The sequence below is a fragment of the Gasterosteus aculeatus genome, chromosome 9 (assembly GCF_964276395.1).
Source record: "Gasterosteus aculeatus chromosome 9, fGasAcu3.hap1.1, whole genome shotgun sequence".
NCBI lineage: Eukaryota > Metazoa > Chordata > Actinopteri > Perciformes > Gasterosteidae > Gasterosteus > Gasterosteus aculeatus.
Genome location: NC_135696.1, coordinates 9,552,127 through 9,580,008, shown reverse-complemented (window position 1 = coordinate 9,580,008; position 27,882 = coordinate 9,552,127). Strand labels below are relative to the sequence as shown.

Below are 27,882 nucleotides of genomic sequence, written 5' to 3'. Positions count from 1 at the left end.
AAGTGGGTTTATCGGTCTATTGTCATCAATAATGCTAAACTTGCATATTTGTTTACATTCTAAATGTACGTCTCGTACTCAATTAGGTGGAATTCCGGTTGAAACCCTGTACAATGTAATGCGCCATTCTAGTTTATTGCCATTAGTCGATAATCCTGAAACTATCCGATCATGGATCGGCTGGTTGTGTCCCTCAATAACCCTTGGGTTTCCACTGCTTATTCACACACACATTGGGAGGACATGGCCCATTCATTCCAGTTCTGCATTGTGATTGGTCCATTTTTACAGCTTCTTAGCCGCTGATTGGCCAAAGTTCTGTCGTAAATCGACGAGGAGGGGCTTCAACGCAGGCTATTTCCGTTGTATGTTATTTGACAGTCGGTGACGATAGACTGAGAACACCAGCTCAGGTGAATGCCTTCTTTAATACCTTCTGTGTTGTTGCATGTCATGGCTACAGGTTGATCGCTTTTAGCTCACGGTTGAGTGACTTCCCGAGGCCTCTCATTTAAAGTCGGTCGGTAACGAGTAACCGTCGGTCGGTAACGAGTAACCGTCAAAACATGATCCAATCCGTCCAGAGAGTCAAAAACGGCGGAGCTCCGTCTGGGGTCAACGACGCAAAACAAACTTGACGACAATCATTTTCGTTTCAACACCTAACGTCTCAGTGGTTTTTACCTACGCGAGACCACCGTTTACCGAAATTTGCCGGATCGGCTGCTAGCTCCGTTAGCCGCAGCGGTCGCGTTACGGATGAGCGTTCGTCAGTGAGCCAGCCAGGTCCCCTCGGTGCCGAATGGCGGCCAGACGGTGGACTCTGCTATTTCCAACCCAACGACGCCACCAAAGACCGGGAGCGAACCCACTAACGCTCGGCGTGGTATTCGCTCGTGCGCTGCCGTGCGAGTATAATAAACCCATCGGGCCCCGCTATGTCCTGACGTCATCCAGCCACGGCGTCCCGTGGACTCTGTGCGCGTGTTAGCTAGCTGAGCTAACGTCACGGCACTGCGTCAAAACACCCACTTACCTGGGAGCGTCTCCTACACGGCGGACACGCCGGAGGTTTATTGAGAGGACACCCAGCTTTTGGGGTGTTCTGCCAGGCGGCCTCCCGCCGCGTCAATGTGTTTACAACTCGAGTGAGGGGTCAGTAAGGCAGCCTGTGTGTGTGTGTGTGTGGGGGGGGGGGCATTATGCAAAACTATTTTGGATGGAGGGAAATATGAGCTGCTTGTGCTCCTTGGTCACTACTTTACAGCCACTAGAGTGTTTGTTTCCTTATCATTCCGGGGGACGAGCTAAAGTGTAATAAACAGTTTCCTTGGCTTCTAGGGTCAAAGGTCAAAGCAGCACATCCCACCCAAAGACGCTGGTTTTCTTCTCCCACTGTGGAGTCATTGGGGGAACATGCCGCAGCAACTTTCCCAGGCGTGCATCTTCTGAACGTGCGTTTTAAACACGTCGTCCCACAGACGAGTTACTGCGAGTGTGCATCTCATTCCTGGAGGGCCGGCTTGTGTTCGGTGGCCACGGACCAGGACGCGTCATTGGTCGGCCCAGGTCTTCCGCTGTGACGGTGGGGGTCAACACTAGTGTCCTTGTTCATAGAGAACAATGGGAATGTGCCTTGGTGGAGGGAGGCACTGCTAGGAGGCTGGAGGTTGGTTACCGTCTGGTCTCTGGAGGACAGCAGGCCCGTGCTCTTCTTACAGGGTTCTATCGCCACACACGATGGTGTGTGCACTCAAAGGAAAGGGGATGCGAGGCAGAGTGTAATGTGTAGTTTTTGGTGGAGGCTGCGGCTCAAGAGACAGAGGAAGACATTTTTTACAGCACTAGTGTCAAAATCCAGCTGCTTATCACGTCTTTTATTCTATTTTGAACAGTATCTTTTTTTAGAATTGAAAATCATGTCTGGCTACTTGCCCAAAGAGCGATATATGAAAAATCCAACTGCAGCCAGAACCTCCTGACATTGAGCTGGTGGTGATTTTCCCGCTCAGTAAGATGAGACATTTAGCTGGTCAGGTGACTGTGTCATACACGTACTCCAACCAATTGACTTTTAACTTGCAGGTTCTGTCTAAAACCTTGTTATTGAATATATAATTGGTGTATTACATTTTTTTTTGGGAGGATTAGGTTTGCAAAACGTTATGTTAAAATGACACCCATCTCTCACACGTTGACCATTCTCATGTGACAGTGCTTTGTGTCCCATGGAGAAGCGGCCTGTTTTGTGGTTTATTTGTGACTCTTAGAATTACTTCATGTAACACGACTCTGGAACCTCAAGCTTTCCCTGATTGAATTTCATCTATGCAGCGGTACAGCCTCCTCTCACAGCCACTGATGTCATGCATCAGACGAAAGATGCAGCTGATACCGTCTGGTGCCGTTACTTCATACGTAATACTTTGACATATCTGGTATCATAGGGAAATTGGTGTTGGACCTTTTTTATTAGTTAATATAAGCACAAAAACGTTGTTATTAATAACACATGTCAGGCTAGACCTGAAGCTATTAATTGCTTACTCTGTTAACAGAAGTGATTAAACATTTCAGTCTTATTTCAAGTAAAACAAAAACATTTTCTTCTGTCTTTTCAAATTATTTGCTACTTTGCTTTTGTCATTATAAAGTGATTTTCTTTGGCTGTTGGACTTCTGGTAAAATAAAACAAGACATCACCATGAGCTTGTTAGAAATGATTAAAAACATATTTTCCTATTGTTTAAAGACTAAATAATCAGTTTTGGCAACCAGTACAATCATTAAAGAACCTGGAGCTGTTCCCTGCATCCAATCTTTTGATATTTTTATGCTGCAAAAGATTGAATCATTTATCAAAATGTATTCAATTAAAGTGGAATATTGTTCTGTTTATCGATTTTTGGACATTAGTTGAAACCAATCATTTTCTGCTTGCTCTAATGGGGTTTCTCTTAGCAGCATTCAACTAGAGCAGAATAAATCGGAAACCGTTGCATCCATCTCCACATATCGCAATCAGTGTTTTTTTTTTGTCTTGATGCAGCAAAATTAACATGCATTCAAACATCCTTTAAGATAAATACCCCTAACCACAGGCCTGTTTGTAGGCCTGCATTCTGTGACTATGGTAATGACTCTTCTCTGACTGTCATGAAGTTTTGGCCTCCAGCCGTGAGACACGTTCTAGGGTTCCTCATGCTCCTGCTGTAGCCTGCTTTGTATTCCCTCAGCGAAGCCGGCGTCTGTTTTTGGCCGGCTGGTTTTCCCTCAAGCTTCCCTTTCTGCTGGAGTGGGACGTGGTTGGACCTCGGCGAGCTAAGCTAGAAAAGCCGTTTATTTGTCTGTAGATGGTGAACGAAGCTCGTTGTCCCGGCGGCAGCACATAGGCCTGTGTCAGCTGAACCGGTCCGCTCTGGCAGATGTGGGCAGGGAACTGGTCTGAAGCCGACCTGGATGAACTCTGGGAACTATTGCTTCCATTATTGTAGAAGCCTGGCGATCAGAGCGAACTGGTCGTACTGGGCTCCTCCCAGCAAATGTGCTGTGTTCTATGTTAAGAGGAGCAGGCCGGGCAGGTGCCGCGTTGCTGTATGTAGAAGTACCTGTTTCTATATAAGGTACGTGTTTAAATGAGCTGTTGGAGGACGGAAAGGGAAACTTGGTTGTGCAAAACAAATGCAAAAAAAACTAAAACTCTAACACAACAGTAGCTGCAGGTACTCGAAGCGACAGACATTTCATCTTATTTCACAGCTAATCCATTAAACTGTATGCTGACGAAAACGTCTTCATCATGACTGTGATCACTCGCATCTGAAAGTATACAGATTTACATGCTGACAAACGTAATTTTAAAAGAAGTTGTATTGAAAAATGTCCCTAAACATCAAATTTGATATTATGCTGCCTTAAATGTTCTCATTGTATCCCCGGTAGAAGTGGTACCAATTAATTGGGACAGTAAGAAGATGGAGGATGGATGGATAAAAAAAGGGGATGAAGTTACCATCTGTATACATTTTATCCAGATACGTGTGTGAGTGTGTGTGTGTGTGACAGACACAAAGCCTGTCCCAGTAGGGTGCAACAATTTGACCCCCCCCTTATTCTAGTACTCATTTAGAGGGATTTTAAGGAGAGATTAAACCAAATAATCATTTAAGAATAACAAGGGATCGTCTGCTCTGTAGCAAGCCTTTTGCTATCAGCTTCATTTTCATTTCATTTTTTTCCACTGGTTTTAAATAGTTTGGTGCAATTTGATGTTTGTTCATTTGCATGTTTTTTCATTATTACAAAAACAAATTTTCTTAATTCGTGGACACACTTTGCTGCTGATGTAATTCTGGAGTCTGCAGTTAATTATCAAAAAGAAGCCATAATATCCAAACGTACGACAGCAGCCTCAAAGAAACTCTACTGAGTCCTGAGGAGTGAGCGGATGTTTCAATTTCTCTTGTTTCTGCGACCGAAGGCACGTTTTCCCCTCGGATCAACCATTGTGTAGACATTCAACCACTCTGCGGTGCTTTTTCTACTGTGATACTTCTAAATGTCTTTCATGAAAGAGACATGTATGCTTGTGTGTCTTTGTTTTCAGTGGCCGTTGATGGACCATACCTATGAAGAAACAGGGTTACAATGGGACAGAGTACCTCGGAACAAGAGGTCCAAGGGGACGTCACCAGCGAGGTCGGTTTGCTAGATGATAAAACACGTGACTATAGCTGTCTTACATGTAGTTGCATGGTTACATGTTTAGTGGCAGTTTCACTGCCCAAACTGGCCAGCTAGCAGAACATAAGACAGAAACAGCAAACGGCCTCATTGGCGTCAAACTCAACACGGCCTTCAGCACAGTTTTTGGCCGGGTGAATGTAGCTTTTAAAACTTCTTTCCCAGTCGAATTTGAGAGTTCAAACGGCCTCAATCGCAGGTGTGTTCTCACATTTTAGCTGCCATCTCCTCATCATGGAGGATTTTGAGCCACCATTTGAATTTGGGTTGTTTGCATCGCCACGCTCTTATAGCTTACAGTGAACTCTTTAGTTTAGTTTATTGCACCGAGGCTGATCATTTTGACCAGAGCCCTCACCTTTTAGACTTCATATTTGCTCCCACATGCTGACTCTCCACACTAATCCAAAGCGCCTACTTGAAATACATTTCTGCGTGCACATCCGTCCCGAAGCACTCGCCCATCTTACAGCCCAGCCGCCCACATCCCCAGTGTCCTGCTATGGCCTTTTACTGCAAACTAACCATCAGCTCACTAATGACACATCAGTGATCAGTGATAACGGACATGCAGTCTCTTTTGCTGAAAAAGGCCAGAGCACAAAAAACATAATACTGTTGCTCTCATAATGCTTTATCTGATCGTGAGGTAGCCAAACACATGTGCACACACACACACACGCAAGCCAAAATGAAAAAAACAACTCAGCTACTTTCTTTCTACAATATTTTTTCTTATCTTTAAAAGGTAATGCACATAATTAGAAAAAACAACACAAGGAGAATCCTCTTTCAGTACATAGGGAGCAGAGTGAGGAAGCTGTGCGCGGAGCTCATTGTTTTTAGTGAAAAGTTGGAGACGGTCGGGTACGAACATTCATATCTTTCTCTTTTTTGTTTACTAAATTCCCCGCGCACTGATCGTCAGACATTCCTAATCCCTTATTTACACATGCCATCACACTTGAATGGAAATTAAACCATCAGGCCGACATGTTGCTTCAGGCTCAACACGCTGCAGGTGGTGGCAAGCAACTAGCACTCTTCCTGTAGAGGTTCTGATCGTTTCTTTGGATTAAGAATTTCTGTTTCTTTCCACTTAAATTAGGACGGGTTTGATAACATCAAGACACTCGTGGAGGAGGAACTACAGACGAGCATGGTGAGGGCAGGAAATTGCGTTGCTACCATGACGTTCACGTTACATCATGCAAAGATACTTTTAACGCAGACATTTTATGATCATGGCGACTTTAGGCCTTGAACAAATGCAAATCAACCCGACTTTTCTTTATCTGTTCAGATGGTGGGGATGGTGATCGGTGCAGGCATCGCCATAGTCCTCATTGCCATCCTCATCTTCTTCATCTTGCGGAGGATCCAGCTTCGAAGTGAGTAACTGCTGAGAACCTGCACTGAGAGCACGCAACGATGAGCTGTGAAAAAGTGTGAACTCGTATGTATTTTTATGGTAATTTGTCTTTTTTTTATATGTTAGACCTAGAAGCTCTGGAAGCCCCCAAATACCGCTTCCGCAAGAGGGACAAAGTCATGTTCTACGGGAGAAAGATCATGCGCAAAGTGAGTTTTGTAAATACCTGTTTGATCACAGTGGTCATCGCTCTCGTTTTTTTGTCTACTGCCATCACAAGAATCCCCTTTTCAAACCAATATGTTTTTAACAGGTCTCGCAGTCTACCTCTTCCCTGGTGGGTACATCCTCTTCGTCCCGGCAGCGCCTGAAGAAGAAGCAGAAGATGCTTAACATTGCCAAAAAGTACATCACAAATGTCAATGCTTACCAACAGTAGAGCTTCCACTACTGCCGCGGCCAATTCACTGGTTCACACAGACTTACCCCGTCTATTCCCACTGTGAAGGATCCTGCGCTTTAAGAAGGAGGTGCCCATCCTACAGGCCAAGGAGCCCCCTCCCTCGGTGCTGGAGGCTGACCTCACCGCGTTTGATGTGGCCAACTCCCACCTCCCCTCTGAGGTGCTCTACATGCTCAAAAATGTCCGGTAGGTTTGTCGTCTTCCTCTTTGTTATTTGGGAGTCTTCTAAAGTTGATCTGCATGGTTGCTGCTGTAATTGGACGTGAGCCTAATGCCTTTGAGATGTTTTGTCCTGTTGTGCAGCAGTTGCCTGGTAAACCTTGCTCATAAAGCTCCGTTAGTAGCATTCCCTGCAACTTAACATAGATTATGAACAGAATACAAACTTTTCAGCCTTGTGTTCACACCTGTGTATGTGTGTGTCTCCTAACTCCTAACCCTTCTGTTGTCCCTCACGGCAGTGTGCTGGGTCACTTTGAGAAGCCCCTCTTCCTGGAGCTGTGTAAACACATGGTGTCCGTGCAGTTCCAACAAGGGGAGTACGTCTTCAAGCCGGGCCAGCCCGACAGCAGCATCTACGTGGTTCAGGGTGGAAAACTAGAATTGTGCCTTACTGGATCGGTACGCAAGCTTATGTATGCATGATCACATGTGAATTTCATGCGCGTTGTTGTTGTTTTTATGTTTGCGCATTACATTTTCTACTGTGCAAAATCTTATCTAGCCCTGGGACTTAACAGCACATAAGCAGCTATTAACATTTGACTCTGCAAACTTGGCTCTCTTAGTAACAAAAAACAACTAACTTTAACACAAGTTGCCTGGTATGTCTTTATTCCTGTCACTCAGGATGGCAAAGAAAGTGTTGTGAAGGAGGTTTACCCCGGAGACAGTGTCCACAGCCTCCTCAGCATCCTGGATGTCATCACAGTAGGTCTCGCCCCTTTTCTTGCAACACACACACAAACAAACCTGCTCCACTGGCATTTATGTGACTGATACATGGATTTGTAGTTCTAATTCAGTGGAGATCCTGTATTGAATTGGATGGAACCAATGCCCATCTAAAGTGAAGGGTTAATGCGTCAAATAACGATAACATGAAGATTTTTGTCTTTTTATTGGACTATAACATGTGCACATGAAACCGACTAGAAAAGGCAACACCTCCCATCACAGCGTCTTATGATGTGAACATTTTTTGCAGTATTCATTGGGGTATTTGTGTGCAGGGCCACCAGAAGCCTTACAGAACTGTGTCGGCTCGGGCTGCGGAGGTTTCCACTGTTCTCCGTTTACCGGTAGAGGCTTTCCTCGCTATATTTGAGAAGTACCCTGAGAGCCTGGTGCGGGTGGTGCAAGTGAGTTGTCTAGTTCTCGATTTTCTTTTTTTGTTGTGTCTTCCTCTTCTGTTCTCCTCTACTGCAGGTCAGAAATATTTGCACCCATAAAACTGAATTGGTTTTGATGATCAGTTTGTATGTACTGGAAACGATTCACTTTCCGTCTCCTCTGTTCAGATCATCATGGTTCGTCTCCAAAGAGTCACCGTCTTAGCCCTGCACAACTATCTGGGTCTCACTAATGAGCTCTTCAGCCATGTGAGTTTAACACGCACACATGCATGGATACACACACACACACACACGGCAACCACGGTGCACCAGACAGTTATGCAAACATCTGTTGCTGATGTGGTTTGGCATTTATCAACAATTCTTCATCATTAGCATTTAGCACATGATGTTCCTGTTGTGACTTGAGTTGCTAGACGCTAATGTTGCGTCTATGTTTCCTTTCTTGACCTCTCACACATCATCTGGTACCGTTGTCCTGTAGGAAATGCAGCCCTCGCGTCTGCCACCTCCGTCTCCTCACCCGATTCGCACCAGTCCCATCCGGCATGGTAAGCGCTTTGGCAGCCTGACCGTAACTGAGGAGCATCGGGAAGCCGCCATTCGGGGTGAAGCTGCAGGTGGGGAGAGAAAAAAGAAACTAGAATTACTGATTTATTGGATTCTATAGAAGCTTCAATGTATAAATGATGTTTGGTTTCTTATATAATTCGTCACCTGTGGTTTCCTGTGTGAACAGGAGGGGAACAAGCGAAGGATGGAACAACCGTGCCAACTCTTAGCCGGACCATCTCGATGCCTGTGGACATTGCTGGTGAGGGACGGAGAATGTTTTTTAGCGTTCTTTAGACAGGATATGTCTTAACTGTATCATGTGCTATTTTGAGAAAGTACTTCTGTCAAAATATTGCGAAGATGCCAGAGGAAAGAGGTCAGAGTGAAATTTTAAAAGCACCACAAAAGGTTCAGCACCATCCGCTCACTTCCTGCTGGTGTCATTCTTATCTACAATATATTCATACAGGTTAGTGCACGTCTAAGTGCTTCACAGATGACTGGCAAGCTGAAATGAGACAAAACAAGGTCGGACCTTGAAAACAACAGAAAAGACCAAAACAATCCAGCAACTTTACAGTTTGAGACCAACAAGAAAATATAAAGTTTGTATTCTAAAGATACTTTAAAGCTATAACAACAGTAAAACATGGTCAGACAAAACATAATTGATGAAATAGCTGGTTGGTTGATGTTAATCCTCTGTACCCCCCGGTAGTCTCACCGCGGTCCATCATGCTAAGCTTGGCTAAAGTATCTTTTGGGATTTGATTTTTTTTTTTACATTATATTTAGCTGACGCTTTTATCCAAAGCGACTTACAATAAGTGCATTCCACCATTAGGATACAAACTCAGAGGAGCAAGAAACAAAAGTGGAATTTTATCAAATAAGCCAATTTACAATTTGCTATAGATGAGTGGCGATATAAGTACAATTTAGGTGCTACAATTTGTTAGTCTTTTAGTCGAGGTAGAGTCTGAAGAGGTGTGTCTTTAGTTTGCGGCGGAAGATGTGAAGGCTCTCTGCGGTCCTGGTGTCTTCAGAGAGCTCGTTCCACCATTTCGAAGCAAGGACAGCAATGAGTCGAGATCTAGTCGAGTGTTTTGCTCTCAGTGAGGGAGGGACGAGTAGTTTTGCAGATGCAGAGCGGAGAGTGCGGGTCGGGATGTAGGGTTTGACCATGTCCTGAATGTAAGCTGGACCCGATCCATTCACAGCATGGTACGTGAGCACCAATGTTTTGAAGTGGATGCGGGCAGCCACCGGTAGCCAGTGAAGAGACCGGAGGAGTGGAGTAGTGTGGGAACCTGTTTTGAACCTGTCTGCATCAGATCTGATCTTTCCCATCTGCACCCAAAAGCAAAACCGTCTGATAGTAAAAATTGCTTTAGAGCATTTTAAATTGATAAACTTTGGTTCCTGTTTTTAATACCTTGCGCGTCCCTACCAAAATTCCGGCACACACAGCTCACTTTTGGAATTTTGGACCTGGGACTTTTTGGCTCCGTCATTGTAACTATTGTGCTACCAAGGACTTTTTTTTATTTGAATAGTTTTATATTCCTCCTTAGTGTATAGTAGATGGAAATCTGTGTATCAAAAAAATATACATATTATTGTCGAAGACTGAACCTCTACTTTTGTCTGCACAGGTATACAGAAAAGCCTGAGATCGGACTTTGACATGGCATACGAAAGGGGGCGGATATCTGTGTCTGCAGAGGAGGGCAACACCCCTCCTTCGTTTACTCGGGTCAGTACACGGCGGACTCTCGAGACACAAGTGAGATAAGGTTCACTTAATCTTTCTCCCGACATAGAAAATCGCAGCAGAAGCTACGGTGGTCTTTCAGAACAACAACTATAAGTATTCTAGTATATTTTAAGTGCTGCAAATATTTAACATGCCTCTCAGAGGCTCCTAAAATGTTTTCTTCCTTGAGCAGTTTACAAGAAATGCTCTCCTGTGTGCTATGAGAATATTTGTGTTGCTCGAAACATGAACATGTAAGCGTAAATAAATCCGTCCAAGCCAAACCTATGATATGATATCCGACACTCTCCTGACTTTAAGCATAATTGCTTAAATCACGTCGTGGATCTCATTGTTTTTTTTCGAGGCAGATTTCCTACGTTGCATCAGTTTGGACTCATCAAGGATATTCTTGTGCTTGTGTGATTCCAGTCTGCGTCCCAGGACCAGAGGGAGAGGAAGGTGACTGTAGATGAGGTTCCCTCAGGGATCTTTCTGTACCCAGAGGAAGAGTCGGGAGTGGACAATATGTTTACACCTGTATCCAGTCGCTCCAATGCTGCTTTGTTTGAGGAAGCTCAGAAAGAGATTCTTAAACTGATGAAGATTGAGGTTTGTTTACTTGATTTGCTTACTGATAATGTGTCTACGTGTTATTATGTAGTGGTATCACATGGCACTCACGTTGAATTCCACAGGCACTATGGAAGAGAAAAGCAGGCGAATATTCTTCATACGCTATTTTATCAGAATATTTTCCATTTCATCAAAAGCATAACTGCATCTGGATGCTCCTCAGAAGCAAACCTTAACCTTCCAAGGGCTGTATCCATATAGTGTATTTTTCTGCTAGAAAAGTATCTGCAGGTGATCAGTGACATCTGTCTATACAGGACACAACACAATCAATACAATAATAGACAAAACTACGGTGGCCCTGAAGTGCAAAACACAACGGCAAATAGGAAAACACAACGAAATTAATTCCTTACGGAAAAGGTAGGGCCCTAAAGCAGAGGACGGACCTTCTGATTGGATAGACGGACTGTCTGTCTTTTAACAGGAAATGATGCAGGGCTCTCAAGTATCACGCATTGAGCGAGACAGTCACGCTCACCACTGATGTATTGATTGCCATAATATCTAGAAAGCGCCATTTCTCAGCTTTCAGAATCCGATTGTGCAAATAGTTAAGGAGTCACGGTAATTTTGAATCTTCCATGTCACTTTTCGTCGCTGGCGAAAGGCTTCGGATTAAGAGGGTTAAAAGACAGACAGTCCGTGTGTCCAATGAGAAGGGTCCGTCCTCTGCTTCCTGCTATAAGGCCCTACCCTTTCCGTAAGAAGTTAATGTCGTTGTGTTTTCCTATTTGCCGTTGTGTTTTGCACTTCAGGGCCACCGTACAAAACAGAATAATACATGACAACAAAGAACTCCATATCATATTAGTTTTTTGAGCCATTCTTTTTAGCTGAAAACTAAAGTCGATCTAAAGGTAGTGCATCACAAAATCCTCATACACAGGAGGTGATTTTTAGTAGTGCGCCCCTTCCTTAATCCCTGAGAGTCGGTCGTGCAGTATATAGTATATATCTCAGGGATTAAGAAATAATAGCACTGCTTTTTCTTCACATGGGTGAGCACATTGTCTCAAATCACCCAGGAGCATCTGCAGACAGATGATGGTGTGGAAAAGAGGTCAGTCAGCAGAGCCACTCTAGAGGAACTGGACCTGGTCTGTAGATGATGAGTGAATCGCTGACAGAAGAACTTTTTGTTTCTGTTTTGGTTGTATATGAGAAAAAAAAGATCTATGCTAAATACACACTTAAAAAAAATAATGGGATGAAAAAAGAGTTGAGCTGAACTGGAAGTAGCCAAAACACTTAACATTGCTCAACTTCTCTTTGCAACATCTGTGCAGATTTCCATCTCATGCAGTTTCCATTGCGAGTTGCACACAGACGTTTGAGTAATATGTGGTAAACCCTCTGAGTGGCTCTCGAGTTGGTTTTGCTAAACCTAATATTTCAAAACATCATGTTGGTGTAACTATATCAAGCATGATATTTTTGGTTACTGCCTAACTGGATTCTTTGACTTTCTTTCTTCTTAAATCCAGGACTCATCCTTGTTAAATGGGAAAGTGACTCTGCACCACGCAAAAGCAGGAGCTGTCTTAGCCAGCCAGGGAGACCAGGTACTTAAAGCCCAAGACATACTGCAGTTGAGACATACTGAAGTTGTTGTTTAAAATGAGCTGTTGCCCCACAGAGACCTTGAAATGAAGGGTAAATGCATATGCATTACATATGACTCAGATTCCTCTCTTGCATGGATTCTTTATGTCAGAAATTTAATAAACATATAATTATTGAGCTTTATTTTGTAGGGCAGCATAGTTTAGTAGTAGGAGCGGTAGTGATGTCAGATAAAACCAAGTTTTTTTCTAATCCTGCCCCCCTTACTCCCCCTCCTTCTGTGTTCTCTCATTCCTCTCTTTTAGGACGTGAGTCTGCACTTTGTCATGTCTGGTTGTCTCCACGTCTACCAGCGGATGATTGACAAAAAGGAAGCCGTCTGCTTGTTTGTGACCCACCCGGGGGAGATGGTGGGTCAGCTCGCTGTGCTCACTGGAGAACCCCTCATCTTCACCATCAAGGCCATTCGCGACTGCACTTACCTCAAGATCTCAAAGTCAAACTTCTACGAGTGAGTTCATTGCCTTGAATGTCCCACTAAACCTCCTACAACGCAATTAGACATCATCTGAAGCCTTTTCAATTTCCAATGGAAGCTTTCTTTTCTTTATTGATGTTTGATCATCACAAAATATTTTCCGGTATTTGTCTTGTTCACGGTGTACACTGTGACACATAAATACAAAAATACAAAACACTGAATTTACCAGATCATACATCAGACAACAGGGGGAGTCAGGAGTGACGATGATTGAATTTCCCCCGAATGAGCTTGAACCATTCTGATTCCGCTTCAAGTCATCTGCTTGCCAACAATATGACGACTTGCTCCTGACTGTGCTGCCTGCTGCCCCCTGCAGGATCATGAGGGAGCAGCCCAGTGTGGTGCTGAGTGCTGCTCACACAGTGGCCATCCGCATGTCTCCGTTCGTCAGGCAGATGGACTTTGCCATTGATTGGATGGCCGTGGAGGCTGGCCGAGCCCTCTACAGGTAAAACAAATATTTAGCTCATTGGTCAACGGCCTTTTTTTATTTCACATCTTTGCTCATCTGTTACTTTCTCGTCACGTCCACAGACAGGACGACCAGTCAGACTGCACATACATTGTTCTGAACGGACGTCTGCGCTCAGTCATCCGCAAGACCAACGGAAAGAAAGAGCTTGTCGGGGAATACGGCAGAGGAGACCTCATTGGAGTGGTGAGAACAAGTCTTTCCCCTCAGTCTCTGGCCGTATGCAAACAAAACCTCTGCTATCAAAACAAAATATGAATGAGAGTAGTTCAGCGTATTTGAATTGCTTGTTGCAGTAAGAATATATCAATATTCCAGAAAACAAGATCTATTTTGTATACTACATCATCAGTTGGGACAGACATGAATTGTGCACAAACATGTTTGCACTATTTTGACTTTAATGACAAATCCAATATTGTTATTTGAAATGTTGATCATCTATTTATTGCTATATTTATCAAGGCTCGACCAAATACCTTTTTCTTTTGAGATATTCAGATTTTCAAATGTTATCAGTGTCTGTTGTCATAGTTATTCATTTGCATAGACATGCTTTTAACTTTCTACCATTCCATTGTGGAATTTGGTTCAGCTCTTCCTCTACTTTTTACCATAGTTATATGTCATGGTGGACTTTCATTCTTTAGGTGGAGGCTCTGACCAGACAGCCAAGAGCCACCACTGTCCACGCTGTGAGAGACACAGAGCTCGTCAAACTGCCCGAGGGGACGCTCAACAACATCAAAAGACGATATCCCCAGGTCCGTCCGTGCCCTTCCCCTCGATGCGTTTGTGTGTGGAGCTGAAACGGTATTAATGCTTGATGTCTCTTCAGGTTGTGACGAGGTTGATCCACCTGTTAGGACAGAAGATCCTGGGGAACCTTCAGCAGGGTCGAGGGCCCTTCTCAGGTGAGGCGATGATACGCTCTCAAAAAACGTGCCACCAGCCTCTGAGTCAATCCGATCCGTTTAAAGGACACACCACTGGTTCTGTCTTCCAGGTTCAGCCCTGAGTCTGCCCACCATGACGCCCAGTGCTGATGTCACCAACCCCGCCAGCAACCTCTCCACTGTGGCTGTCCTGCCTGTGTGTGACGATGTGCCCATCAATGCATTCAACCTGGAGCTCAGCCATGCCCTCAGTGCCATCGGTAGGCCTGCAGAGGTTTCATTTGTCTTTTAAAAACAATCTGGGATTGCTGAATTTCTGTTTTAGTTTTATACTATGAACATACATTACTCACTAGTACAGTTTGGAATACACATGGACGGTTTTCAGTTGGTGTATTCATACCTTTTACAATGCCTCAGTCTTCTGTCTGTCTCTGTAACTCGCAGGCCCCACTCTGCTATTGACCAGCGAAATAATCAGAGAGCGGCTGGGCGCGTCAGCTTTGGACAGGTCAGTTTAACAACAACTCTGTTTCATTAGGCACAAAACCTTTCAAGCTGCGTTCGCTCTTAAGTCTTTTTCACATTATTTTTTTCCCCATTCAAGTGTGTGTGTGTATTAAGTAATATAATTTCCAGTGAAAAATCTTATTCTGTTATATTTGTTTTGACTCCCTGTCACTTTGCATTCTCCACAGTCACTGTAGGTGCCTGTCAGGTATCTGGTAAGCCCCTGTTCCTTAAACTCATCCCTGCGTTCCTCCTGTGTCCATCAGTATCCATGAGTACCGTCTCTCCGGCTGGCTGGCCCAGCAGGAGGACATCAACCGGATCGTCCTCTACCAGACTGACAACAGCATGACCCCGTGGACTCAGCGCTGCATCCGGCAAGCTGACTGCATCCTCATTGTCGGCTTGGGCGACCAGGAACCCGCCCTGGGAGAGGTATGTGTGTGTCTAACAGAGGAAAGGGGGACAAACATTCTGGTGACAAACAAACTTTGCAAAGTCCACCTTCTTGTCGTCCCCTCCAGTTGGAGCAGATGCTGGAGAACACAGCAGTTCGGGCACTGAAGCAGCTGGTCCTCCTGCACAGAGAGGATGGGCCGGGCCCCTCCAGGACGGTTGAGTGGCTCAACATGCGAAGCTGGTGCTCGGGTCATCTGCACCTCAAGTGTCCCCGCAGGGTCTTTTCCAGGCGCAGCCAGAGTAAAATAGTACGATGCATAGTATACTGTCATTTCTTGCTGTTTTTCATTAAATTGTACTACTTATATTTTGTACAATGCTATGTAAGCTAGAAAGTAGACCCCAGCAGTGAGGGGAATTGATTAGCCACACCGTCATAACTGTAAACTAACAGACTCGTAAAGCAATGGCGCTTTAAAATGAAAAATGTGCATAGAAAGTTTTCTTCTTTTGCTACATTTTAATCCACATTTTCTTCTTCCTGTTCAGAGGGAGGTGTATGAGAAGGTGTTTGAGAAAACGGCCGACCGGCACAGCGATTTCTCTCGGCTGGCCCGAGTCCTGACTGGAAACAGCATCGCAGTGGTGCTGGGAGGAGGGGGGGCCAGGTGAGCACGGCCCAGCCTGAACTCTCTGTAGCGACGTGGGGAGAGCAGTTTGAGTCTCAAAGGTCGTGGTGTTGTCATGTTAGCAAACAAAGTGTGATGCAACACACGCGTCTTATCAAGGTACATTTGGATTATGACAATCTACTCTTTTATACCAAATAGACATCCCAAGTCCCTTTTTTCTGTACCATGTGCAGTTTAGATCATATGAAGTAATAATTTATCTGGCCTCTGTTGAAAAAACGTTTGTTTTCCCCCCTGCAGAGGCTGCTCACATGTGGGAGTGATCAAAGCAATGGAGGAAGCAGGGATTCCTATTGACATAGTGGGCGGGACCTCAATCGGCTCATTCATTGGAGCGCTGTACGCTGAGGAGAGGAGTGCCGTCAGAACCAAACAGAGAGCCAGAGAGTGGTCCAAGGTACCGCATACATCTCTGTACATTACTGTATTACACATTACTTGTTTTGCATTTCCTCTCTTAAGATGGAACATTTACCCAGCAGCATTATACTTCAATGTATTTCCATCAGTTTGTAGAGGGATGTCAAGCAACTGATATGAAACAAAAGCCTTATGGTTTCAAACAAGAACAGGTGATTAATAATCAACTTCATTAGACTGATTTCTCTGTATTTTGTTGATGAACAGGCAATGAACTCTGTATTCAAAACCGTCCTGGACCTCACCTATCCCATCACCTCCATGTTCTCCGGTTCTGCCTTTAACACCAGCATCTACAAAGTGTTCCAGGACAAGCAAGCCGAGGTGAGGGGTTGTGGTACAGAACATGTAAAGATGATCTCTTTTTAAATGTTAAAAGAAAAAAGAGTAATACGGTTTATGGCACCTAAATACTCTCTGTGCCCAACAGGACCTGTGGCTGCCGTACTTCAACGTCACCACTGACATCACGGCCTCAGCCATGCGTGTTCACCAGGACGGTAAGTGCCCGCTGATCCGACTGCCCTCTTTATCAAATCACCACTGTGATTGGCTTAATGTTTTTTAGAAACTCAAAGGTAAGCTCAAACACAGATAAAAAAAGACACATAAGATGAAGGACATGTGTAAATTCCTAAGTCGACATTCATCACCGCTCAATCAATAATATCTCTTTAACAACTAATGTGCAAAATTGTCCTAATTTCATGTTTTATCAGGGAATAATAGCAACACTCAGTCAGAAGTAAAAGGTCAAATCTTTTAGCTAAGTGAATATATTAGAAGTGACTTCAGGCCCTATAACATTTTTTTAATCTTTTCTAATAAGTATTGTATCAGTACTTGGGGAATACACAATGTACCTGACCAATGCATCGTCTAGAGTGACCGAGCTTCATGCTCTGAGATTTATGGTTTGCGGTGGCCATTCTCCCAAATACAGTAAGGATGGTGTGTTGTCTGCTGTTGATTATGCCAACGCTAAATCACTTACTAAGACTCTAAGTGGGCCTGTGTAACAGTGTCCACACCAGTTGTAGGACTTCACAAGTTTCACTGGAAGTAGACATTTTTAAGTCTCTCACAAAAAAATTGTGTTAAAACTAGTAGAATGCAATGACTAATCCAATTATCAGGGAAAATAACTTCAGCCATTTATATCGTACTATGGAAGAATAGAAGTTGAATTTGGGTGTAATGTCAGTAAGTAAGTCAGTGGCCTGCATGTATTTGAGGCCACTAAGGCCAAATTCATAGCTTCTTTTAGTCCAAAATCCACTGATTTTACTCCATAAACATGCCAGTTACAGGCCGGGACAGTGAAGAAGACATTGTTTGTTTGTATTGACTGAAGTAATAAAACCTGTGTTGTGTTTGACATGCGTTAGAAATGCCCCACTAACACCACTATCACTAACATTAGCTAATGTAGATCTATTCTAACAAACCCTGCAAATCCAGTGTGTGATTTCCGATGCCATAATTACATGCTAAAACAAATGACAGCATTGCACATCAAATGCAGCCATTGCTGGTTGCTCTCTGGGGCTCTCTCCTAATTCAGGCTGATTACTGGATTTGAGGGGTGTGTTTATGTCTGTATCCCGGCATGTGTATGAATTACCTGCTGGAGCAAAGCTTTTCCTCCCCGTCGTTCCTATCGTCTGTCCCTTTTACTACACTAGTTTATATACAATTCCTTCTTTCCTTCCTTTTTGTGTATCTCATTTTTTGGACTGTAGATACATCATTCTTTCACATATGTGTCTAAAACTCCCAGATGAAGCCCTATATTTGCCACTTCCATCAGGTCTGTCTGCATAAAGAGAGACGTTACATTGCTGCCCAAAGACTTCCCTCCAATGTCCGGTTCAACATGTAGGATCCAGAACACTCCACCCTGCTTCTCTCTCTCATTGCTCCTTAATGACATCTTCGCTCACCCAAACCCATTCCGTGCTTTCTGTAGTTGTTGTCTGGTGTGCTTTTGTCAAACAACCCTGGCATGACGCTATTCAAAATATGTCACTTTGTCTCCATTCGTTTGAATGGGTGTAAGCAACACTATGTCACGAGTTTGCATTAGTTCTTTTAGTTTTATTCAATCAGAAAAAGGATCACGACTGAGATCTTCCCTCAAAAACATTCTCCATTGCTTGCAGTTTTCTCTTCCTTCTACATTTACGAGTATTTACTTTTAACAGCAAAAAACCCGTCTTAAAATCATGGGCCACTCGCTCTTTCTCCATGTCTTCATCTTTCTCCGTCCTCCTGCCTCTCGAGTAGTCTTTTCCCCTCTCTGCCTCTCCGCCTGCATTCCTCTCACCTTGCTCGTCCGACTAGTCGTCTAACAAACCTTATACCGCTTTAAAAAAAATAGGATTAATGAACACATCAAACAAACTGCATCACAATTTTCCGATTGTAAAGCTAATTTACACACATCTGGTGTCATTCATCCAACATATTTGTTGTCATTTACATTGTAGATGAACTATACTTAGTCTATAATGTCCTGTTTGTAGTAAACATTGTGTTAGTATTCTGCTATCTTGTAATCATTCTGAACAGTCCATCCTACTTCCTCAATCAGCCTTTAAGTAGTTAGATTGAATCGGCTTTTGTTTTAAATCGTACTATAAATAGTTTATTCAGACGGAACCCGAAGACCTCATTGAATGAATAATTTTGTTGACATTGTATTCCCCCTCCTCTCTGTCTTGCTCCTCGCAGCCTGTGCACTCCTACTCTATGTGGCGGTCACTCCTCTCTCTCTCTCTCTCTCTGTGTCTTACTCTCTCTCCTCATCCATCTGTGACTTTGAGGCCGGCCCACATTTGACGTGTTCCTCCTTCTCCATCTTCATTTCCCGACAGGTTGCGTCTGGCGATACGTTAGAGCCAGCGCCTCCTACACCCCCTATTTACCTCCCCTGTGCGACCCCAAGGATGGCCACTTGCTTGTGGACGGTTGCTATGTAAACAATGTCCCAGGTCAGATTTGAAACGCCTGCTCACCAAAACCTCCTCCCCATCGCCACGTCGCCAATCGACCACTCGGCTCCCCTTCTCCTCTTTCTTGTCCTCTCCCTCCCGAGTTCTCACTCGTGACTAACCCCACCCTGACCAGGTGGACATTGGGAGCCCATGGTTTGGAAGGAAAGACTAAATCCACTATTTTTTCCACTATAACCCAGTGCCTCATCCTTCACTGGTACATGTCATTCATTCAAATTGGCTTTTTTATTCTCGCACACAGCAGACTTTTGAAAGTTAGCTTAGCGCCACCTGTAAACATAACCGCTCACTTTCTTAGTAGATGGGAGGTTTTGCCCATGCATGTCTCCACATCTATAGGTCATGGAGCGATGCATGATGGGCTTCTTCTGGCCCACTGTCTTTATTTGAACATTTACCTTCTCCTTTGTGACGGTAAAGTTCTGGATGGGGCTTGCAAGCACCATTGTACTTGCTTATTTTCACATATATTTTATAGTCATTCTGATTTAGCTGGGTTCTCAGCGTGAGATCGGGTACCAAAAGCATACAGTGGTACTCACGTTGACTAAAGGACAGCGCAGTGTTTAAGTCGACACTTACTGCAGACCGTGAATGGCAGCACCATGTCAACGTCACATCTGTCTGTTGTTGTGGACCGTTGTGTGTTTCGGTGGGCCTGCGTGTGTCCGTCCTTTGGGCTGAGCTTCAGGTTGTTCCCCATGAGGAGGTCCTCGCGAAGTTGCTACTATTTCATTTCAATCACCTCTACCTACAGTAACATGTTCAGTACCTCCTATGCAGCATCTGTCCTCTCCCCTGGCTTTGCTTGCTTCTGTGTGCATGCCAGTGTAAAATCCTGTGAGGCAATCAATAGATTTTTTTATATATATATAATGGCATGTATTACTTTTTTTAGTTTGTATATCTATTTTTATTATACAAGATTATGTGTTCTGGATCCTGCAGCTCTGCATGTACAAATTAGATAAGTTAGTATTACAGTATTAGCTAAGTCACAATAATCAAATGGAAAGCTGTAGGTGATGATATTTTCCCCAAACTTTTATTCCAGTAGAACAATTGTTCCTGCGCATTCACACACTCCCCCACATACAGATGTGCCCCTCGCTTTTCTCTGTGGTGCTCCTGATCCTTCCAACCCATGCAGCACCCGCCCTGCTCCTGCCCCCTGCTGGCACTGAGCTGGACTGCAGGACTGGGCAGGCTGGGTGCTTCCCTGCCATGTTCACGGTGAGGGATCCCCAAACATTGTCACAAGATCTGCCGCTCCGCCTCCTCTGTGTATGTAGATAATTCAAGTAGGTCCATTACAACACTTTCCTATTTCTTTCCCTCAGGCTATCATGATTGGTTTTACCTTGAAATATATGGAGGATCTGTTGCTGAGAAAGGCAGTTGTTGTGACACTGTTTGGAGATCCAAAACACCTTTGTGCTCTGTGATGGTTGCCATTCACCTTTTTTTACCTTCCGCGGGAGTCGTGCAGGGTCTCCGTGCAAGGTAACGAGGTTGGCAGTGGGGCACAGCGGAGTCCAAAGGTGGGCAGAACCACATTCCTAGCCTCTGCAGGGATCGGCCACCTTCCTTTGTCCGACCTCCCTCTCGTGTTGGGATTGTGTTCTGTGTCGAAAAACTAACCTGAAATGTTTAGCGAGCATTATTGAGATGTTATCCCCCTCCCCTTCCTCATCCCTCCTCCTCCCCCCCTTCCCCCCCTGGTGTGTCAGGCTCTCTGTGGCGCTATGTACGGGCGAGCATGACCCTCTCTGGGTACCTGCCGCCTCTCTGCGACCCCAAAGATGGAAACTTGCTAATGGACGGTGGCTACATCAACAACCTGCCAGGCAAGTAGAGGTGGTCCCCCCCCCCCCTCCACCCGGCACCTCCCACCCCCCCGACACACAGTCCTTAATGTCCACCAAACGCCTGTCCTTTAGAGGAGGGTTTGGTGCAGTGAGGGACGGGGATGATTGGTATGAGGGGTTACAGACAAGTTGCTAATCGGCTGGGTAAGTATTTAGACATGGGCTTGTCTTGATGCTAACTGAGAACTATACGAGTATTCAGCGATTTTTTTTTTCCTGTCTGAATATTGAGCTGGTTGAAACCAATCATGAAAAAACTATTTTTATCAATGTTAAACAACCACATTTTTGTAATGAAGCACAAAGAAATGACTGGCCTTCATCAGACGCTGAGAAACTGGGTTTTGCTAGATGTTGAAAAGTTAGCGTTTAGAGTTGTATTGAAATAGGACTTGTGTGTGTATTCAATGATAAGGTTACACTTAAGTTGAAAAGGCTATTTGTTTGTCAAACAGCTTGGTGTCAGAAATATGTAAGACTGAAAATGGGAATAGAGACTGCTTGTCACAAACTTGTAAAAGCAAAAAAAAAAAAAGAGTGCAGTTACATTACTGTGATTTGGCCGTTTGTGGCATAAGACACCAGCCTGCTTTGAAGTTTGAAGTCCGGTTCCCTTCATGTCAAAAAGCCCTTTTCTGAAATAGCTCAGCTGGGGAATAATTCAACATTATTATTTATTGACTTTCAGCGGAATCATACGGGGGTGATGTGATCATATCATGTTGGCATTCTGTTGATGATGACAACACAATGACTCAAATCAACTTGTAGTTTAAAGCAAACATAAATGATTGAAGTTTTCCATTTTAAGCTTGTGAGGAGCTCAGCCTCATGAAGCGTAACTTCAGTTTGTTTGTTTCTAGACGATTATACATACATTTGATACATGTTTCCATACATTTGTCATATTGTAAAATGATTGATATGGCATATCCCTCGGTATATGATGATGCTGATTCTCAACTGCCTGCCTGCACTACATTAATTATACTGAAACTTGATTCGAATATTTTTCAGAATTTGCTTCTATTTCAACCAGAGGAAAAATGTGTGCAGTCTGTTTAGAAAGAACGGGGTGGCTGTTCTTTTTTGCCTGCGAACCATTAAATACATCATTACCTGAAAACAACATTTTTAAAAATCCATTAGACCCAACTGACACTTTCCTGTGATGTAAACATGAATAAGAATCGGTGAGACATTTAAACATGGTTTGCAGATTAAAAAACTCCCCCTAGTCTGTCTTTGATGTCGTAATGATCAAGCATGTAGTCTGTACTGATGAAACAGCCCTTGGTCACAAAGCTCTGGACTGAGCCAATTGTAATTCCCTACTTGATAAGCGATTAACAACAGAACGCTCAATCTTGAGGTTTGTGATGTACGGTGCTGTCTGGGCCCAACGATTGATCCAACCAAAGGGTGCCCTGTAAAATCAACCCGCTTTCCTCTGCTGTCCCCCTTCGGCACCCTGGATCAGTGTGTTGGGCTTCCGAGATGCTTTTCTGCTTTTCTGTCTTTGAAAAAGAGGCTCAACACCACAAAAACACACACTGTCACAATGCTTTCTTTGACACTAGTGAGTCAAAGAGAAAGGTTGTGACCTCTGACACTGGGCCTGTTGGCCAGTAAAGTTTGTATGCATCTGACAACGTATAAAACTGTTATTTTTGTGGTGTTACTCTTTAGTTAGTTTGAACATTGTGGTTCCTAAAAAATCTTTAACACTGAATCCACTGTTTTACCATCTCTGCGGCTGGATTTCTCCGTACTGTGTTGGTACGTCTTTGTGCACGCGTGCGAATGCGATACACGTCAAACAGCGGACATCGCAAGGAACATGGGGGCCAGAAAAGTAATCGCCATCGACGTGGGAAGCCAAGATGAGACCGACCTCTGTAACTACGGCGACTCCCTCTCTGGCTGGTGGTTGCTGTGGAAACGAATAAATCCATGGGCGGAGAAAGTAAAGGTACGGTACCGGTTGGCTGCGGCAAAGCCCTGGTAACCACAGGTGACTCGGCACCTTTCGATATAGAGCAGTGCATTTTAGTTTTTCATCAACACGTAGCAGTGCTGCTGCTGAGTCTGTAGATGAAGAAATATGTCTGTTGGTAAATTATGGTTTTCACACCTTCCCCTTTCACAGGTGCCAGACATGGCTGAGATCCAGTCTCGGCTGGCCTACGTGTCTTGTGTGCGGCAGTTAGAGGTGGTAAAGAAGAGTGCCTACTGCGAGTACATCCGACCGCCCATCGACCGCTTCAAGACAATGGACTTTGGAAAGTTCGACGAAATCTATGTGAGTTACTCCACAATTATTGTTGTTTTTATTGCTACCCTGCAGTAGCAAACATGTTAATTGCAATGCTCTGATGAAAACACACAGATTGCTTCATTTGGCTAAGAAGATATGGCTACTCTGGTATCAGTCCATGTGCATATATTTAGGACCACAGCAATGTTCAGACCCATTTTTATATATATATATATATATATATATATATATATATATATATATGTCCTCTTAAAGTATAGAATATTTATACTGTAAAAAGCACTAAATGTTTTAACGTTGATTTCATGTTACCAAACTGACTTAAACATAAAGCATCATCTGTTTTAAAAAGGTGTCCTTTCATTATTAAAATGATCTTGTCTTTGTTTACTCTACTTCAGGATGTGGGCTACCAGCACGGAAAGCTGCTGTTTACTGGCTGGGCCCGAGGTGACATTATCGAGAACATGCTGAGGGACCACCGCTCAGCCGACTACAACGACAGCAAGAGAACTGATGTGAGAACAGCGCTCTCGCTGCAAATGATTTGTAATATGGTTGATGTATTACTAAATGCATGTTCACCATCAACCTTTTCATGTCAGTACATGATGATTTCTTGCCTCGTAGATCTGCACGTGTCCAGGAGCTGACTTCACTGACCTGGCAGAGATTGTGTCCAGGATAGAGCCGGTCCAAACCTACGTAGCTGCAGAGGGTAAAACAATCGCTTACCAATCAAATATTCTTACCTGGAAACATTTCCTTTTTATAGTGGTTAAACTATATTAAGAGTCCTTGTTAAAGCACTCCCCTCCTATAGATGTACAGTTTCCCTATCAGGATCATTTTTCATTTAACTAGTGTAAGCTTTCACCTGGTCTGTTTTTAGTGAAATACAGTGGGGGATGTCCCTGACATTTTATGGGTGCCATCTAAACCAGGTGGCTCAGTCACACACAGTAAATTCTGCCCGTAATATATCCACTAAATCTTTCCATTCAGCAGAGGAGTCAGACTGTCTGACGGAGTATGAGGAAGATGGGATGGACACTGTGAGAGAAGAGGACGGGGAGGAGGAAGAGGAAGAGGACCTTGAGGACCACTCCCCTGGAGAATGGGGCCAGAATGGAGTCTTTCAGACCGTAAGCACATGCAAAAACACAACGTGACCGATCCATGTTAAATATATTTTCTTTTTCGAGGCCATTGATGATTTTAGGGATGTGAAATTCTGGCCTCATATAGCTGTTTGAACGATAAGAATTAGGCCAATACCAACTGCCAATGTTGTTTTTTTATTTTTTAATGTAGTTCGTTGCTGGCTATTCCCCATTTTGTGACCGAGAAAAGAATAAATCTTCATTCTAGAAAAACAACAACTCAACTATCAGCAGTTCATGACACTCAGACTGCGCACAGACCCAATAAAATTTATGAACCTCTGATTTAACCTTCACTCACGGGTGGCTGCGGCTCAGTGAATAGATCCTTTAATCACAAGGTTAGTATTTCAATCGCAAAGAGATCTCTGCCATTCTCTCGTTGCAGCCTATTTTTCTTCTTATTCCTGATTTGACACCTAAGGCCTAATAACTGCTAAATGAACACCAACACAAGTGCGCCTGGCACCCATTGCCAGCTCAAGTCATGCTGGAGTCTTCACTTCTTCTCTGAGTCAGGCGCCGGGTTTGCTTGCTACTGTTGTCATATCTCAAATATCCAGCGCAACGTTTCGCCTGTTAGGCTTTAGCCACAATATTTAAATATCAGCAACTGCTGTTAGCAAATGTCTCCGTATTTGCCAAAAGGCTGATGGCAATAAACAAGATGAACTTCGGCCATTCATTCTGGCTGAACAATCGTTATTATTGCAAGAAAACTGTTGCATTAATAACAATTCTTGTTCCCCACACAGAAGCTGCTTCAATGAGTTCATCATTGGTTGATTTGGGTAAAAGAAGTTCTGTAAGAAATTATGATGAAGATATTTTTGTAAATCCTTTTTATGGTATTTTTAGGAGAAGAAGTGAGATTGGTGTTGTCCAACATAAAAACTAAAAAAATACACGCTGGTATTTGATTCAAAACTCATGTCCATCTAAAATAAAAGCGGAATTGAAAATCAGTGATGTACTGGTATTTTTTTTCATCTAGTTATTGTTAGGCTTTAACCATAGCAGGGCTACAGATCTGAAACCGGTCACAGGGGTTTTACTAGAGAGGCCATGACAATCCAAAAGTTATCATCTATAAATGAGATCTGTTGTGAAATGTTCCGTGCAAAGATGACATTTGGACTCTTAAAGGTGACACAAGAGGAACCTTTATATTTCTTTATTGAACAACAACTATCTTCTCTCTGCAGGACGAGGACAAATCAGTGAGACAACGCAGGAAACTCGCCAGTGACTCCAACACCTCCGAGGTGTCTGACTGCTGACAGAGGGCCATGGAGGACCAGATGGAGTCCTAACGAGACCGAGGGACAAATTACGGGTCCATAAACTGTCAAGGCCAGAGACTTGGACACCACGCTCTACTTCTACGACTTGTGAAACACTGAGATACGTTTTTTGTTTTTTTTCCAGGAAGTCGTTCATGCTCAAACATGTTGAAACTTCTTTAGATCAAGTGGCTTCCACTTTGCTCTCACATTGGCTTCATCTGTTCACATTTTGACTCTAACGTCATATGATACCTAATGAATAGGTCCTGAAAAGAACAGTCTTCCCCGCCCAGCGCTTTCTCATATCACTTTAGCACTAAACCCATAACCAGAATCCCTGCCTGCCAACTCCTAAACCTGCCAAAAACAGGGACTCACACAGTAACAAACACTACAAAACCGGGGCACTTAAAACTTCCAATTCAATCATCTTTCCCTTGTTTCTCAGTTATGAATGGCCATAAAGACCCCCGTCTGTTTGTGTCTAATGTCGGTACATCGTCACTTCAAAGTCGTTATCGAGAATTTAACGTATTACGAGGTCCTTTCATTTCTTGTCTGCGTGTTCAGATGACTTTGTATATTTTGCCTGTGTTAGGATGACTGTTTGCTGTGATCTGTTGAAATGATACAAGGACACCGAAGAGAAAAGTAAAATATGCACACAATAGCGTTGTTGTTAGAAAAAGGTGTCCAAATTAGTGTGGAGGGAGGTGACGCTGTGAGTGGAGTATATGCTCATGTTGAATGATTAGAGCAGAACGAGGATCAATTCAAATTAGGGGACTTTAGTTAGACTTTTTAAATGAAGTAAGGAGATAAAAGTGGGGCACGGATGAAGAGCGATGGACCCGTGAAGTTTTATTTTAATTAAATATATTCTCAAAGTTCACTCCAAATAGAGTAGAGGGCGCTTGATGCACTGTGAGGAGACTGAACTGAACACCGTATGAGGACAAATTTGTAAAGAAATTTTAAGGATGAATGAGATGGTTTCTTTGAGTGGATGCGTGTTCGTGTTTGAAATGTAGAGTCTCGCTGTCACGTTTGAGATGATGCCGGATAAAGACGTTGCCTTTTCAACCGATGTTTGATCCGCTCACTACTCAGTGAGCCCTCATTTCACTGGAAGTACTTCTCAGCCCTGCGTGGGCCGGCCTCTGGCTCCAGGTCTCTGCGCAGAGTGAACAACATGGGGAGTGTGACATTGCGAATGAGACCGAACTGGGATAAAAAAAAAAACCTACGTGGAGCCATCGAGTGATTGTCTGATACTACGCAGAAACCCTGAGTACTCCATAACTTCACCTATCTATTAACACTTGAGTAACATGGACCTTGCCTAGATTGTAACTAGAGTATATGATAATATACTCAATGTTGATATTCATATATGTATATGAGGTGGAGCTTTTTAAGTTGACGCTTTGCTGCAAAACAAGGGAACCTACACCTGAACATAGAATGGTTTTCTTCTCTTAAAATGTTTTCAGTTTAATTTATGTGTTTACTGATTTTCTGGTTTTTCATTTTGGGGTGGGAAGATATTTTATTTTAATTAACTTTGCTTTAGCTGTTTTGCACTGAAATATTTAATGTTTTCCTTCAGACAACCTTGGGACGTCAAGGGAATTCAAAGAATAAAAACAAATGATAATTTATTATACATATTGACTAAATAAAAAAATGTGCAGTAAGTTTTGTGCTATTGTTTTTTTTTTCAAACATTTTTCTCATATTCCTCATACTTGCAAATATCCCAAAAATGTTTCTGTGATCACATTTTGCGTCACGCTAAATGCTAATGTCAACGTGCTAATATGCTCACAGCGACAAAGTTACTGATCGTTTGTCAATACGAAGGGTGTGCAGCAAAATCTGTAAGTAGAGA

General features: G+C 43.5%; 1 protein-coding gene across 11 annotated transcripts; it reads left to right on the top strand.

Annotated features, from left to right (window-relative positions):
* Nucleotides 1–330: 330 nt before the first annotated feature.
* Nucleotides 331–27,688, top strand: pnpla6 (patatin-like phospholipase domain containing 6). 11 transcript variants are annotated; one of them, XR_013450713.1, is made up of 37 exons: nucleotides 331–413; nucleotides 4,607–4,698; nucleotides 5,852–5,905; nucleotides 6,047–6,134; nucleotides 6,242–6,324; nucleotides 6,429–6,520; nucleotides 6,624–6,764; nucleotides 7,040–7,199; nucleotides 7,428–7,508; nucleotides 7,811–7,939; nucleotides 8,099–8,179; nucleotides 8,418–8,553; nucleotides 8,673–8,747; nucleotides 10,144–10,244; nucleotides 10,677–10,856; nucleotides 12,368–12,445; nucleotides 12,752–12,957; nucleotides 13,307–13,438; nucleotides 13,525–13,648; nucleotides 14,113–14,226; nucleotides 14,301–14,376; nucleotides 14,469–14,618; nucleotides 14,806–14,869; nucleotides 15,135–15,303; nucleotides 15,393–15,575; nucleotides 15,817–15,935; nucleotides 16,200–16,356; nucleotides 16,587–16,703; nucleotides 16,810–16,879; nucleotides 19,113–19,372; nucleotides 21,127–21,243; nucleotides 23,088–23,236; nucleotides 23,414–23,566; nucleotides 23,944–24,060; nucleotides 24,173–24,260; nucleotides 24,551–24,687; nucleotides 25,911–27,688. XR_013450713.1 is itself a non-coding variant. In XM_078080484.1 (37 exons), exons 2-37 carry the CDS (start codon nucleotides 4,648–4,650, stop codon nucleotides 25,983–25,985), a joined length of 4,164 nt encoding a protein of 1,387 aa, XP_077936610.1. In that variant the 5' UTR covers nucleotides 331–413; nucleotides 4,607–4,647; the 3' UTR covers nucleotides 25,986–27,688. The 11 variants fall into 11 exon arrangements, 7 of the variants coding, with proteins under 7 accessions (XP_077936610.1, XP_077936609.1, XP_077936612.1 ...); XR_013450715.1 differs by having other exon boundaries at nucleotides 24,548–24,687; XM_078080484.1 differs by having other exon boundaries at nucleotides 19,256–19,372.
* The last annotated feature ends 194 nt before the right edge of the window (nucleotides 27,689–27,882 follow it).

Bases quoted from the DNA above. Each gene is read 5' to 3' on its own strand.
- pnpla6 (XM_078080483.1), top strand. From the start codon at position 4,648: ATGGGACAGAGTACCTCGGAACAAGAGGTCCAAGGGGACGTCACCAGC. The intron at 19,373-21,126 runs GTCAGATTTGAA...CTGGTGTGTCAG, and splicing joins CTATGTAAACAATGTCCCAG to GCTCTCTGTGGCGCTATGTA. The intron at 23,567-23,943 runs GTGAGTTACTCC...ACTCTACTTCAG, and splicing joins GAAAGTTCGACGAAATCTAT to GATGTGGGCTACCAGCACGG.